This window comes from Ranitomeya imitator, chromosome 1, assembly GCF_032444005.1.
Source record: "Ranitomeya imitator isolate aRanImi1 chromosome 1, aRanImi1.pri, whole genome shotgun sequence".
In the NCBI taxonomy this organism is placed as follows: Eukaryota; Metazoa; Chordata; class Amphibia; order Anura; family Dendrobatidae; genus Ranitomeya; species Ranitomeya imitator.
The window spans coordinates 1,037,805,227-1,037,820,772 of NC_091282.1; the positions used below are offsets into that span (position 1 = coordinate 1,037,805,227).

The 15,546-nt window shown below is 39.6% G+C and overlaps 1 protein-coding gene across 1 annotated transcript in view; it reads right to left on the bottom strand.

Moving 5' to 3' along the window:
- LRBA (LPS responsive beige-like anchor protein) overlaps nucleotides 1-15,546 on the bottom strand; it is an 825,317-nt gene that overhangs the window by 227,888 nt on the left and 581,883 nt on the right. Inside the window, exons 41-42 of the mRNA XM_069744053.1 lie at nucleotides 2,691-2,793; nucleotides 1,821-1,936 (exon numbers count right to left, since the gene is read on the bottom strand). Of these exons, the coding sequence (XP_069600154.1) occupies nucleotides 1,821-1,936; nucleotides 2,691-2,793 (219 nt within the window). The remainder of the gene's footprint in view (nucleotides 1-1,820; nucleotides 1,937-2,690; nucleotides 2,794-15,546) is intronic.

A 15,546-nucleotide genomic window follows, 5' to 3' on the forward strand; every position in this document is an offset into this window, starting at 1 on the left:
TGGACTAATGTGTTTATCTTCTATGAGGTGCTAAGCACCAGACTGGACCAGGTTAAAACAATGTTTGAATCACACAATTAACGGTGCAATACCACCAGGGTCAGAATTGGGCCCTCTTCTTTTTAATGTATGAACCAGTGAATTTGTAGAGAAAATACAGAGTAAAATTTCAACATCTGCAAATAAAACAGAGGAGGATAATATAATATTACAGAAAGATTAATGTAAGCTGGAGGTTTAGATGGAAAAATAGTTGAGGTTAATTTACATATACAGTGGGGAAAAGTAGTATTTGATACACTGTCTATTTTGCAAGTTTTCCCACCTACAAAGAATGGAGAAGCCTGTTATGATCATAGGATTTTTAAATAATTAAATTGCATTTTATGGCATGAAATAAGTAGTTGATTACCTACCAACCAGCAAGAATTCTGGCCCTCACAGACCTGTTAGTTTTTATTTAAGAAGCCATCCTACTCTACACTCATTACCTGTATAAACCTGTTTGAACTCGTTACCTGTATAAAAGACACCTTTCCACACACAATCAATCACACTACAACCTCTCCACCATGGCCAAGACCAAAGAGCTGTCTAATGAGACCAGGAACCAAATTTTAGACCTGCACAAGGCTGGGATGGGCTACAGGACAATAGATAAGCAGCAATATTAAAATCCTGCAAGACATGCAAGTTCCCCCTGCCTACGCCAGCACATGTCCAAGAGCGATTGAAGTTCACAATTGACCATCTGTATGATACAAAGGAGGTATGGGAGAAGGTCATGTGGTCATATGAGTCCAAAATATAACTTTTTGGTATCAATTCCACTCGCTATGTTTGGAGGAAGAATAATAAAGACCAACCCTCAAGAAAACAATCCTAACCATGAAGCATAGTGAGGGAAACATCATAGGTTGGGGTGCTTTTTTGCAAAGAGGACAGGACGTACTGAAGGTAGGATGGATTGGGTTATGTACCACAAGGTTTGTGCAGTAAGAGCATTGAAGATGGGTCATGGCAAGGTCTTCCAGCATGACAATGACCAGAAACACGCAGCCAGGGCTAAGGATTTAGCTCTGCAGATCCACAGCAGTTTTCCATGCGGTTTACAGTACCATGTTAACCTATGGAAACCAAATCTGCTGTGCCCGTGCTGCGGAAAATTCCACTCGGAAACGCAGTGGTTTATTTTCCGCAGCGTCAATTCTTTGGCAGATTCCGCAGTGTTTTACACCTGTTTCATTATAGGAATCCGCAAGTGTAAAAACGCAGGCGAAATCCGCAGAAAACCCGCAGGGAATCTGCAGATAAAATACAGGACATTTTACTAGTGGATTCTGCAGAATCTGCGCGGGAAAAGTCCGCAACGTGTGCACATACCCTAAGATTGAGCATTTATAGAAGTTTTGCACCAAAAACCAGAGTGTTTGGCAGGAAAAATGCTGCAGAAAACATGCATTTTTTAAGTGTGTTTTTGATGCATTTTTACCTGCATTTTTTCTTATTCATTTGATCAGGTGAATGATGCTGAAAAAACACTGAAATGACACTGCAGATTTAAAAAAAAAAAATCGCTTTGATGTTCAAATATGGAAAGAATTTGCAGAATGAGATTTCAGAAATCTCATTCACTTTGCTGTTACTATAAAGTGCTATTTTTTACCCATAACAGTTATTTTTTAAAATGCTCTGGTTACATGAAAGCTGCATTGTGATTGGTCATACGTTTTCTTTTGTTGCCGCTTCAAACATTTTGGTTCAGAGAGCCATTTTAGAATGAATCTAATAAAACAGAGACTATAGTTCCACTAATTTACCTGCTATTGTGTTCAAGAACATCAAGTATTCAAAGTTTGAGATTTCTCTGTGCTGCCAACGCTGAGTCATATTCGATGCTTTAAATATCTGCCGAGGAGTAGCCAGGGAGATGCGTCTGTCAAGACAAAAAGGGAAATTATCCAGTATCAAATCAGGAAAAAAAGAAAGAAAAAAACAAATTATTATTAGATGCACACAGAAAAAAATGTTTAAGACAACAGTGGTACATTTCTAGATATATACACTAATTCTCTTACAATAAATCACAAGTGTGCACTCAATGCAGCATTTTAATGGTTATTGCCGATGCACTTTCCTTTATGGATAGTAATAATGAGTATATGCATTATGCATAGAATATCCTCATTTTACACAGAACAAAAGCATAACAATGTCTCACATTTTATGGTCAAATTCTATACACAATTTAATAAATAGTGAAACAGAAAATAAACAATCTAGGTCAGATAAATAATGTTCTCAGGATGTACACAGAAGTAGAGCTCGTATTAATGTGCAGTCTGATCTATAACGTTTTCAACTGGAGACTTATAAACATTTATAAACCAAAGGAAAAAAAAACATGACCAGTTGGGTAAAAAAAAAAAAAGACCACATATAAAGATAATCAGAACTTATTTAATTTATACATAGAGAAACCATACAGCAATATTACAAAACAATGAAACATTTGGCATAAAATCCAAATTCCCACTTGTTATGCAGCAATTCTCTGCTCAGAATGAAAGCCGACCTCTGTACGCTTAAGGCCTTCTTGCAGAACTCCACAGTCACCCTATTATATATACACATCACTCCCCACCTGCCATTAATGCCGAACATACAAGTGTGGGTTCACCAAAGATTACCTGGTTTGAGGAAGACCAAAATTCGTGCCAATTCCAACTCTGGGGAGACAATGAACCACCTTTTTCACTGTAGACGGGTCTGGAAAGTTGAACATGACAGCCACTGTACATAGAAGACAGGAACAAAATTTGAATGCAAACGCTTCATTAAGAAATAACACATATATAATAGACATACTTGCATGCATATCTAGGTTTACATATCAAGCAATAGCAGACATAGCAATATCACGATTTTAATGTAGGGTGATAAGTTGAGATATCTGGCAAAAGTATTCAAATATGTCATTCACAGATTTACCCTCTTAGTAATTAATGATCATAGTATAAGCACATCATTGCTGGTTGTATATGCCTACTACATAAATGCATATATGTGTATAATTACATAGGCAAAAAACATGTACAGGGAATAACTGCATTTAAAATGTCCATGAGAGCCCACCACACCCGACGCGCGTTTCAAATTGAAATGCTTCGTCCAGGATGCTATTTCGTAATGAAGCTACAGGAATTTACTATTGTTATTCTGTACATGGTGTCTATGTAAGATATGTATATATTTCTGTATGTATACTCATCAATAGCCTGATCTGTGGTTTTCCTTTTATATACATATATTTATTATTTTTATTCATGATTGTTAAAATAAAGTTGTTGTATTTTACCTGGCCTATACATAAAGAGTTTCTTCTTTCGGTATGTTTATATTATACATACTTTATGGCCTAATCTGCAGGACCAAAGCTTTAGCTGCTTCCTTATTTTGAATGGAGTTATAAAATAAAGGTACCAAATGAAGTGAGCTACCCATCCTCCTAACAGATGATTCTGGGTCTGAAATTACCTAAACAGTGGGCAACCTGGGAAACATGGACCATAAAGCACTGGTTTTACTGCAGGCCAATTTGTCAGTCACAGAGCTATTGTCCAGATACACATTGCAACATACAGTAGCCTTGTGCGCCCTTTGAAGGTTTACATGAGTTGAAGGGCTCCTTCTTGATCTCTGCAAGAGCTTTGTGAAGAAATGACATTTAAAGGGCATGTGTCACCAGAAAATAATCTATTGTTCAACTCAGGTTTTTGTGCTAAATGTATTTTACCTTTTATTTTAGATGATGAATTTTAATAAAATATAAATGTATCACGTTTGCAGTTTTCACACCAGACACGAAGGCTTTTTAAGCTTACACTTCACTTCCTGTCCTTTCTTGATGAGTTTTCAGCAGGCTCCTTATCAAAGGGAGCACTAAAATAACAGGTATCCCACTAGACACAGGATTTACCCATCACAACAGGTGAGGTCACAGCTAACCCTGCTCCTCGTTTCTACACAATGACCTTTGTACATGCTCATTAGATGCATCAATACAAAATATAGCATCAAAGTCTTTTCATTGCAATTAGATTAAAAAAAACAAGAAGTTAAAGGGGTATTCCCATTTCGAAGATCAAATCCCAATATATAGAAGGTATAATAATAATATTATTAGCAAATATCTCCAATTAGAAATATAGCATAGTTTTCTTGATTCACTAGGTTTCCATCCTCATGGGCAGGACTTTAGGTATCCATGGTTATGACCTCTGATATAGTGACAGTTAGGTAGTTACTGGTAATAACCATAGATACCCAAGGTCCTGTAATGCCTGCACATGGGGAAAGTGACATAGCAAATCCAGAAAAAACTATGCTACATTTCTAATTGAAGGTATTTTTAAAGCCAACATACAGTACAGACCAAAAGTTTGGACACACCTTCTCATTTAAAGATTTTTCTGCATTTTCATGACTATGAAAATTGTACATTCACACTGAAGGCATCAAAACTATGAATTAACATATGTGGAATTATATACTTAACAAAAAAGTGTGAAACAACTGAAAATAATTCTTATATTCTAGGTTCTTCAAAGTAGCCACCTTTTGCTTTGATGACTGCTTTGCACACTCTTGGCATTCTCTTGATGAGCTTCAAGAGGTAGTCACCGGGAATGGCTTTCACTTCACAGGTGTGCCCTGTCAGGTTTAATAAGTAGGATTTCTTGCCTTATAAATGGGGTTGGGACCATCAATTGTGTTATGCAGAAGTCTGGTGGATACACAGCTGATAGTCCTACTGAACAGAGTGTTACAATTTGTATTATGGCAAGAAAAAAGCAGCTAAGTAAAGAAAAACGAGTGGCTATCTAAGAAATGAAGGTCAGTCAGTCTGAAAAATTGGGAAAACTTTGAAAGTGTCCCCAAGTGCAGTGGCAAAAACCATCAAGCGCCACAAAGAAACTGACTAACATGAGGACCGCCCCAGGAAAGGAAGACCAAGAGTCACCTCTGCTTCTGAGGATAAGTTTATCCGAGTCACCAGCCTTAGAAATCGCAGGTTAACAGCAGCTCAGATTAGAGACCAGGTCAATGCCACACAGAGTTCTAGCAGCAGACACAGCTCTACAACAACTATTAAGAGGAGACTTGTGCAGCAGGCATTCATGGTAAAATAGCTGCTAGGAAACCACTGCTAAGGACAGGCAACAAGCAGTAGAGACTTGTTTGGGCTAAAGAACACAAGGAATGGACAATAGTCCAGTGGAAATCTGTGCTTTGGTCTGATGAGTCCAAATTTGAGATCTTTGGTTCCAACCACCGTGTCTTTGTACGATGCAGAAAAGGTGAACGGATGGACTCTACATGACTAGTTCCCACCGTGAAGCATGGAGGTATGATGGTGTGGGGGTGCTTGGCTGATGACACTATTGGGGATTTATTCTAAATTGAAGGCATACTGAACCAGCATGGCTACCACAGCATCTTGCAGCGGCATGCTATTCCATCCGATTTGCGTTTAGCTGGACCATCATTTATTTTTCAACAGGACAATGACCCCAAACACACCTCCAGGCTGTGTAAGGGCTATTTGACCAAGAAGGAGAGTGATGGGGTGCTACGCTAGATGACCTGGCCTCCACAGTCACCAGACCTGAATCCAATCAAGATGGTTTGGGGTGAGCTGGACCACAGAGTGAAGGCAAAAGGGCCAACAAGTGCTAAGCATCTCTGGGAACTCCTTCAAGATTGTTGGAAGACCATTGCCGGTGATTACCGCTTGAAGCTCATCAAGAGAATGCCAAGAGTGTGCAAAGCAGTCATCAAACAAAAAGGTGGCTACTTTGAAGAACCTAGAATATAAGACATAATTTCAGTTGTTTTACACTTTTTTGTTAAGTTTTATAATCCCACATGTGTTAATTCATAGTTTTGATGCCTTCAGTGTGAGTGAGTGTACAATTTTCAAAGTCATGAAAATACAGAAAAATCTTTAAATGGGAAGGTGTGTCCAAACTATTGGTCTGTACTGTACATCAGCAATCGTTCAGACAGTGGATCGTAAATTTATACAATCTCAGTAATTGGCTATGTGATATGTAAATTATTTGGGGCAGATGATATAGGTCACATAAGAATTTTGACCCTAGGAAACTGATGAAATATGTGACAATACTAGCTGCAAATATAAGTACCGTATATAATAATTGAATGGCTGAAATCTTATATAAGGTACACCATCTAATACTAGTTCATTACTAGCTGGATTCCCATAAGTACTGTAGATGTGTCTGGACATAACATTGTATTTCCTTCTATCCAGATTCCTCTACATGGAATCCCTATTTAAATAAAGCTATTGATGGGACAAATTCATCTTCCTACATTTGTGAATACTTAATGTCCTTCCTCTGTTATACTTTTGTTTGTATGCATTGTGAACCAAATGTTTATGAGGGAACATATTCTATATACATGCAATAGGAAATGATAATTCAATTTTAGTATGTAAATTCTGACTGTTTACAGAGACTAAAACTGTGTGATCAAATCTGCTTCCATGTGTTTAAGCTTCTACTTCATTAAATTATAAAACATGTCTAAATGAATGCAAAATGCTCTTCATGACAAAATAAACTAGTGTCTGCCTGTATAGTAACAACATATTTATTACCAGGATGTAAACTAACCATTTTATTTCTATTTATAAAAATGGTAATCAAGTTGAAGGACAAGATACATATTTTTATGAATAAATGTATGTATTTGTATATGTATATAAACTGTATACAGTTGTGTGAAAAAGTGCTTGCCCCCTTCATGATTTCCTATTCTTTTACATGTTTGTCACACTTAAATGTTTCAGAACACCAAACAAATTTAAATATTAGACAAAGACAACACAAGTAACCACAAAATGCAGTTTTTAAATGAAGGTCTTTATTATTAGGGGAAAAAGAAATCGAAATCTAAAGTGCCCTGTATGAAAAAATGATTGCTCCCTAAACCTAATAACTGTTTGGGCCACCCTTAGCAGAAACAACTGCAATCAAGAATTTACGATAACTGGCAATGAGTCTTTTACAATGCTTTGTAGGAATTTTGGCCCGCTCATGTTTGCAGAATTGTTGTAATTCACCCACATTAGAGGGTTTCAGAGCATGAACCGCCTTTTTAACCCCTTAAGCCCCGAGGGTGATTTGCACGTTAATGACTGGGCCAATTTTTACAATTCTGACCACTGTCCCTTTATGAGGTTATAACTCTGGAACGCATCAATGGATCTCGGTGATTCTGACATTGTTTTCTTGAGACATATTGTACTTCATGATAGTGGTAAAATTTCTTTGATATTACCTGGGTTTACTTGTGAAAAAAATGGAAATTTGGCAAAAACTTTCAAAATTTCGCAATTTTTCAACTTCGAATTTTTATGCCCTTGAATCACAGAGATATGTCACACAAAATACTTAATAAGAAACATTTCCCACATGTCTACTTTACATCAGCACAATTTTGGAAACAACATTTTTTTTTCTTAGGGAGTTATAAGGGTTAAAAGTTGACCAGCAATTTCTCATTTTTACACAATTTTTTTTTAGGGACCACATCTCATTTGAAGTCATTTTGAGGAGTTTATATGATAGAAAATAACCAAGTGTGACACCATTCTAAAAACTGCACCCCTCAAGGTGCTCAAAACCACATTCAAGAAGTTTATTAACCATTCAGGTGTTTCACAGGAATTTTTGGAATGTTTAAATAAAAATGAACATTTTACTTTTTTTCACAACAAAATTTACTTCAGCTCCAAATTGTTTCATTTTACCAAGGGTAACAGGAGAAAATGGACCCCAAAAGTTGTTGTACAATTTGTCCTGAGTACGCCGATACCCCATATGTGGGGGTAAACCACTATTTGGGTGCATGGCAGAGCTTGGAAAGGAAGGAGAGCCGTTTTACTTATTAATGCAAAATTGGCTGGAATTGAGATGGGACGCCATGTTGCATTTGGAGAGCCCCTGCTGTGCCTAAACATTGAAACCCCCCACAAGTGACACAATTTTGGAAAGTAGACCCCCTATGGATCTTATCTAGATGTGTTGTGAGAGCTTTGAGCCTCCAAGCGTTTCACTACAGTTTATAACGCAGAGCCGTGAAAATAAAAAGTCTTTTTTCCACAAAATTTATTTTTTAGCCCCCAGTTTTGTATTTTTCCAAGGGTAAAAGGAGAAATTGGACCCCAAAAGTTGTTGTGCAATTTGTCCTGAGTACCCTATATGTGGGGGGTAACCACCGTTTGGGCGCATGGCAGAGCTCGAAAGGGAAGAAGCGCCATTTGGAATGCAGACTTAGATGGAATGGTCTGCAGGCGTCACATTGCGTTTGCAGAGCCCCTAATGTACCTAAACAGTAGAAACCCCCCACAAGTGACCCCATATTGGAAACTAGACCCCCAAGGAACTTATCTAGATGTGTTGTGAGAACTTTTAACCCCCCAAGTATTTCACTACAGTTTATAACACAGAGCCATGAAAATAAAAAAATCATTTTTTAACCCCTTAAGCCCCGAGGGTGGTTTGCACGTTAATGACCGGGCCAATTTTTACAATTCTGACCACTGTCCCTTTATGAGGTTATACCTCTGGAACGCTTCAACGGATCCCAGTGATTCTGATATTGTTTTCTCGTGACATATTGTACTTCATGTTAGTGGTAAAATTTATTCGATATAACTTGCGTTTATTTGAGAAAAAAACGGAAATTTGGCGAAAATTTCGCAATTTTCCAACTTTGAATTTTTATACCCTTAAATGACAGAGATATGTCATTCAAAATACTTAATAAGTAACATTTCCCACATGTCTACTTTACATCAGCACAATTTTGGAACCAACATTTTTTTTTGTTAGGGAGTTATAAGGGTTAAAAGTTGGCCAGCAATTTCTCATTTTTACAACACCATTTTTTTTTAGGGACCACATCTCATTTGAAGTCATTTTGAGGGGTCTATATGATAGAAAATACCCAAGTGTGACACCATTCTAAAAACTGCACCCCTCAAGGTGCTCAAAACCACATTCAAGAAGATTATTAACCCTTCAGGTGTATTACAGGAATTTTTGGAATGTTTAAATAAAAATGAACATTTAACTTTTTTTCACACAAAATTTATTTCAGCTCCAATTTGTTTTATTTTACCAAGGGTAACAGGAGAAAATGGACCCCAAAAGTTGTTGTACAATTTGTCCTGAGTATGTTGATACCCCATACGTGGGGATAAACCACTGTTTGGGCGCATGGCAGAGCTCGGAAGGAAAGGAGCGCCATTTCACTTTTCAATGCAGAATTGACTGGAATTGAGATGGGACGCCATGTTGCGTTTGGAGAGCCCCTGATGTGCCTAAACATTGAAACCCCCCACAAGTGACACCATTTTGGAAAGTAGACCCCTTAAGGAACTTATCTAGATGTGTGGTGAGCACTTTGACCCACCAAGTGCTTCATAGAAGTTTATAATGCAGAGCCGTAAAAATAAAAAATCATTTTTTTTCACAAAAATGATCTTTTTGCCCCCAATTTTTTATTTTCCCAAGGGTAAGAGAAGAAATTAGACCACAAAAGTTGTTGTGCAATTTGTCCTGAGTACGCTGATACCCCATATGTTGGTGTAAACCATTGTGTGGGCGCATGGCAGAGCTCGGAAGGGAAGGAGCGCCATTTGACTTTTCAATGCAAAATTGACTGGAATTGAGATGGGACGCCATGTTGCGTTTGGAGAGCCCCTGATGTGCCTAAACATTGAAACCACCCACAAGTGACACCATTTTGGAAAGTAGACCCCCTAAGGAACTTATCTAGATGTGTTTTGAGAGCTTTGAGCCCCCAAGTGTTTCACTACAGTTTATAACGCAGAGCCGTGAAAATAAAAATTCTTTTTTTTTTTTTCACAAAAATGATTTTTTTAGTCCCCAGTTTTGTATTTTCACAAGGGTAACAGGATAAATTGGACCCCAAAAGTTGTTGTCCAATTTGTCCTGAGTACGCTGATACCCCATATGTGGGGGGGAAGCACTGTTTGGGCGCATGGCAGAGCTCGGAAGGGAAGGAGCGCCATTTGTAATACAGACTTAGATGGATTGGTCTGCAGGCATCACGTTGCATTTGCACAGCCCCTGATGTACCCAAACAGTAGAAACCCCCCACAAGTGAACCCATATTGGAAACTAGACCTCCCAAGGAACTTATCTAGATGTGTTGTGAGAACTTTGAACCCCCAAGTGTTTCACTGCAGTTTACAACGCAGAGCCCCGAAAATAAAAAAAATCTTATTTTTCCCACAAAAATAATTTTTAGCCCCCCACATTTTTATTTTCCCAAGGATAACAAGAGAACTTGGACCCCAAAAGTTGTTGTCCAATTTGTCCTGAGTACGCCGATACCCCATATGTTGGGTTAAACCCCTGTTTGGGCGCACCGGAGAGCTCGGAAGGGAAGGAGCACTGTTTTACTTTTTCAACGCAGAATTGGCTGGAATTGAGATTGGACGCCATGTCGCGTTTGGAGAGCCCCTGATGTGCGTAAACAGTGGAAACCCCCCAATTATAACTGAAACCCTAATCCAACAACACCCCTAACCCTAATCCCAACGGTAACCCTAACCACACCCCTAACCCTGACACACCCCTAATTCTAATCCCAACCTTAAATATAATCCAAACCCTAACCCTAGCCTCAACCCTAACCCTAACTTTAGCGCCAACCCTAACTTTAGCGCCAACCCTAACTTTAGCTCCAACCCTAACCCCAACCCTAACCCTAGACCCAACTCTAACCCCAACCCTAGCCCCAACCCTAACCCCAGAGTCATCTGAGGTCTTGTTTTTTGCGGGACGAGTTGACGTTTTTATTGGTAACATTTTTGGACATGACAGTTTATGATCACTTTTTATTCCGATTTTTGTGAGGCAGAATGACCAAAAACCAGCTATTCATGAATTTCTTTTGGGGGAGGCGTTTATACCGTTCCGCGTTTGGTAAAATTGATAAAGCAGTTTTATTCGTTGGGTCAGTACGATTACAGCGATACCTCATTTGTATCATTTTTTTTATGTTTTGGCGCTTTTATACGATAAAAGCTATTTTATAGAAAAAAATAATTACTTTGGCATCGCTTTATTCTCAGGACTATAACTTTTTTAATTTTTTGCTTATTGTGCTTTGTGGCGGCTCGTTTTTTGCGGGACAAGATGACGTTTTCAGCGGTACCATAGTTATTTACATCCGTCTTTTTGATCGCGTGTTATTCCACTTTTTGTTCGGCGGTATGATAATAAAGAGTTATTTTTTGGCTCTTTTTTTTTTTTTTTTCTTACGGTGTTCACTGAAGGGGTTAACTAATGGGACAGTTTTATAGGTTGGGTCGTTACCGACGCGGCGATACTAAATATGTGTACTTTTATTGTTTTTTTTTAGATAAAGAAATGTATTTATGGGAATAATATTTTTTATTTATTTATTTAGTTTTTTTTTTTTTTACACATGTGGATTTTTTTTTTTTTACTTTTTTACTTTGTCCCAGGGGGGACATCACAGATCGCCGATCTTACAGTTTGCACAGCACTCTGTAAGATCGGCGATGTCACTCATCGCTGCAGGCTTACAGAGCTGCTGCTGCAGCCTGCTCCTGACCCGGAAGTACTCCCTGCAGGACCCGGATGCAGCCCCGCGGCCATTTTGGATCCGCGGCCTGCAGGGAGAAGACGCTCGGTACAAGGTGAGCACATCACCTTGTACCGATCGTCTCAGGGAAGCCCGCAGGGAGCCCCCTCCCTGCGCGATGCTTCCCTGTACCGCCGGCACACCGCGTTCATGTTTGATCGCGGTGTGCCGGGGGTTAATGTGCCGGGGGCGGTCCATGACCGCTCCTGGCACATAGTGCCGGATGTCAGCTGCGATAGTCAGCTGACACCCGGCCGCGCTCCCCCCGTGAGCGCGGCCGATCGCTATGACATACTATCCAGTCGGTGGGAATTAAGGCCCACCCCACCTCGACGGAATAGTACGTCATATGGAATTAATGGGTTAATCACACAAAAATGTTTTTTTAGCCCCCCAAATTTTTATTTTCCCAAGGGTAACAAGAGAAATTGTACCCCAGAAGTTGTTGTCCAATTTGTCCTGAGTACGCTGATACTCCATATGTTGGGGTAAACCCCTGTTTGGGCGCACGGGAGAGCTCGAAAGGGAAGGAGCACTGTTTTACCTTTTCAACGCAGAATTGGCTGGAATTGAGATCGGACGCCATGTCGCATTTGGAGAGCCCTGATGGGCCTAAACAATGGAAACCCCAAATTCTAACTGAAACCCTAGTCCGTTCAACGCATATGCTAAACGGACTGCGTTAACATAAGTGCCGAAAAAGATCGCGTTTATGCGATCGCACTAGCGCAGATGCTCTAGCTGTGCTAGCGGTGACGGATCTGAAAACGCTGCAGACTGCCACCGAGGGTCCGTCACAGAATGACAGCACATCGCTAACGCATGCCGATTATGACATGCGTTAGCAATACGCTACATAATGGCAGTTAATGGGTGCACTAACGCATCCGTTACATAGTGTTAGTGCAGCTATGTAACGGATGCCGTCAGCGCAGTGCCATTAACGCAATGTGAACCCAGCCTTACCTAAATACACCCCTAATCCCAACGACACCCTTAATCCGAACTCTAACCACACCCCTAACTCCAACACATGCCTAACCCTAATTCCAACCATAACCCTAACCCTAGCTATAACCCCAAACCTAGCCCCAACCCTAACTCTAACCCTAGCCCTAATGGGAAAATGGAAATAAATATATATTTTTTTTATTTTTCCCTAACTAAGGGGGTGATGAAGAGGGGTTTGATTTCATTTTATAGCGGGTATTTTAGAGGACTTTTATGATTGGCAGCTGTCACACACTAAAAGACGCTCTTTATTGCAAAAAAATATTTTTTTGCGTTACCACATTTTGAGAGCTACAATTTTTCCATATTTTGGTCCACAGAGTCATGTGAGGTCTTGTTTTTTGCGGGACGAGTTGACGCTTTTATTGGTAACATTTTCGGACACGTGACATTTTTTGATCGCTGCTTATTATTATTTTTGCATCGCTTTATTCTGAGGACAATAACTTATTAATTTTTCACTGATGATCCTGTATGGCAGCTCGTTTTATGCGGGACAAGATGACGTTTTCATCAGTACCATGGTTATTTATATCTGTCTTTTTGATCGCGTGCTATTCCACTTTTTTGCTCGGCGGTATAATAATAAAGGGTGTTTTTTTTGCATTTTTTTTACGGTGTTCACTGAAGGGGTTAACTAGTGGGAGAGTTTTATAGGTCGGGTCAATACTAAATTACTAAATATGTGTACTTTTATTTTTTATTTAGATAAAGCAATGTATTTATTGGAACACTTTTTATTATTTATTTAGGAATTATTATTATTTTTTTTTTTACACATGTAAATATATATATATATATTTTTTTACTTTGCCTTGCTGATCTGACACTTTGCTGTGCACTGTGTCAGATCAGCGATCACACAGGCACAGCAGGGAGGCTTGAGAAAGGCTCATTTGTAGCCGAAACGTCGCCCAGACATGTGGGTTGATTAAAATCCTGCACATTGATCCACTGAAATAATGGAGTGCTGCCTCTTTTTGGAATTCTATATATTATACATATAAATATTATATATATGACCCCTGGAAGAAGGCACTATGCCGAAACGCGCGCTGTGTTGGGTGGCACCACGGTCCTTCAGGTAAACACACACATATTATATATATATACATATCTACTATATAATTGTCTAAGGGGTACTTCCGTCTGTCTGTCCCGTATATGCATTGGTCGCGGTCTCCGTCACGGAAATCCAACTCGCTGATTGGTCGTTGCTGTTTTGCCGCGACCAATCAGCGAAGGCCACAGTCCGGCGCCAAAATGGTCGCTCCTTCCTTTCCGCAGCCAGTGCCCTGCCCTCTCCATTATCCCCTCCAGTCAACGCTCACACAAAGGTTAATGGCAGCGCTAACAGACCGCTTTATGCCGCAGTGTAACGCACTACATTAACGCTGCTATTAACCCTGTGTGACCAAATTTTTACTATTGATGCTGCCTATGCAGCATCAATAGTAGAAAGATCTAATGTTAAAAATAATAATAAAAAAAAAAAAATAAAAAAAAATCATTATATACTCACCTTCCGCCGCCTTTCCGGCTCCTCGCGACGCTCCGGTGACCGCTCCATGTAAGCGGCAGGTTCCGGTCGCAAGTATGGTTTGCGATAAGGACCTGCCATGACGTCACGGTCATGTGACCGCGACGTCATCACAGGTCCTGCGCCCATACCAACCCTTGGACCGGAAGCTACCGCATGCACAGCTCACAGGGCCAGGACTTCAACGGGCTTTCGGAGGGTGAGTATATGTTTATTTTTTATTTTAAGCCTGTATACTACGTGGCTCTGTGCTGTATACTCTGTCGCTGTGCAATATACTACGTGGCTGGGCAAGATACTACGTGGCTGGGCAATATACTACGTGACTGGGCAATATACTACGGTGGCTGGGCAATATACTACCAGACTGGGCAATATACTACGTAGCTAGGCAATATACTACGTGGCTGGGCAATATACTACGTGGCTGGGCAATACACTACGTGGCTGGGCAATACACTACGTGGCTGGGCAATACACTACGTGGCTGGGCAATACACTTCGTGGCTGGGCAATATACTACGTGGCTGGGCAATATACTACGTGGCTGGGCAATATACTACGTGGACACGCATATTCTAGAATACCCGATGCGTTAGAATCGGGCCACCATCTGATTATATATATATATATATATATATATATATATATATATATATATATATATATATATATATATATATATATATATATATATATATATATACTAGATTGTGGCCCGATTCTAACCCATCGGGTATTCTAGAATATGCATGTCCCCGTAGTATATGGACAATGATGATTCCAGAATTTGCGGCAGACTGTGCCCGTCGCTGATTGGTCGAGGCAAAAAAAAACGGAAAAACCCTTAGGCAATTATATATATAGATATAGATATATACAGTGGGGCAAAAAAGTATTTAGTCAGTCAGCAATAGTGCAAGTTCCACCACTTAAAAAGATGAGAGGCGTCTGTAATTTACATCATAGGTAGACCTCAACTATGGGAGACAAACTGCGAAAAAAAAATCCAGAAAATCACATTGTCTGTTTTTTTAACATTTTATTTGCATATTATGGTGGAAAATAAGTATTTGGTCAGAAACAAAATTTCATCTCAATACTTTGTAATATATCCTTTGTTGGCAATGACAGAGGTCAAACGTTTTCTGTAAGTCTTCACAAGGTTGCCACACACTGTTGTTGGTATCTTGGCCCATTCCTCCATGCAGATCTCCTCTAGAGCAGTGATGTTTTTGGCTTTTCGCTTGGCAACACGG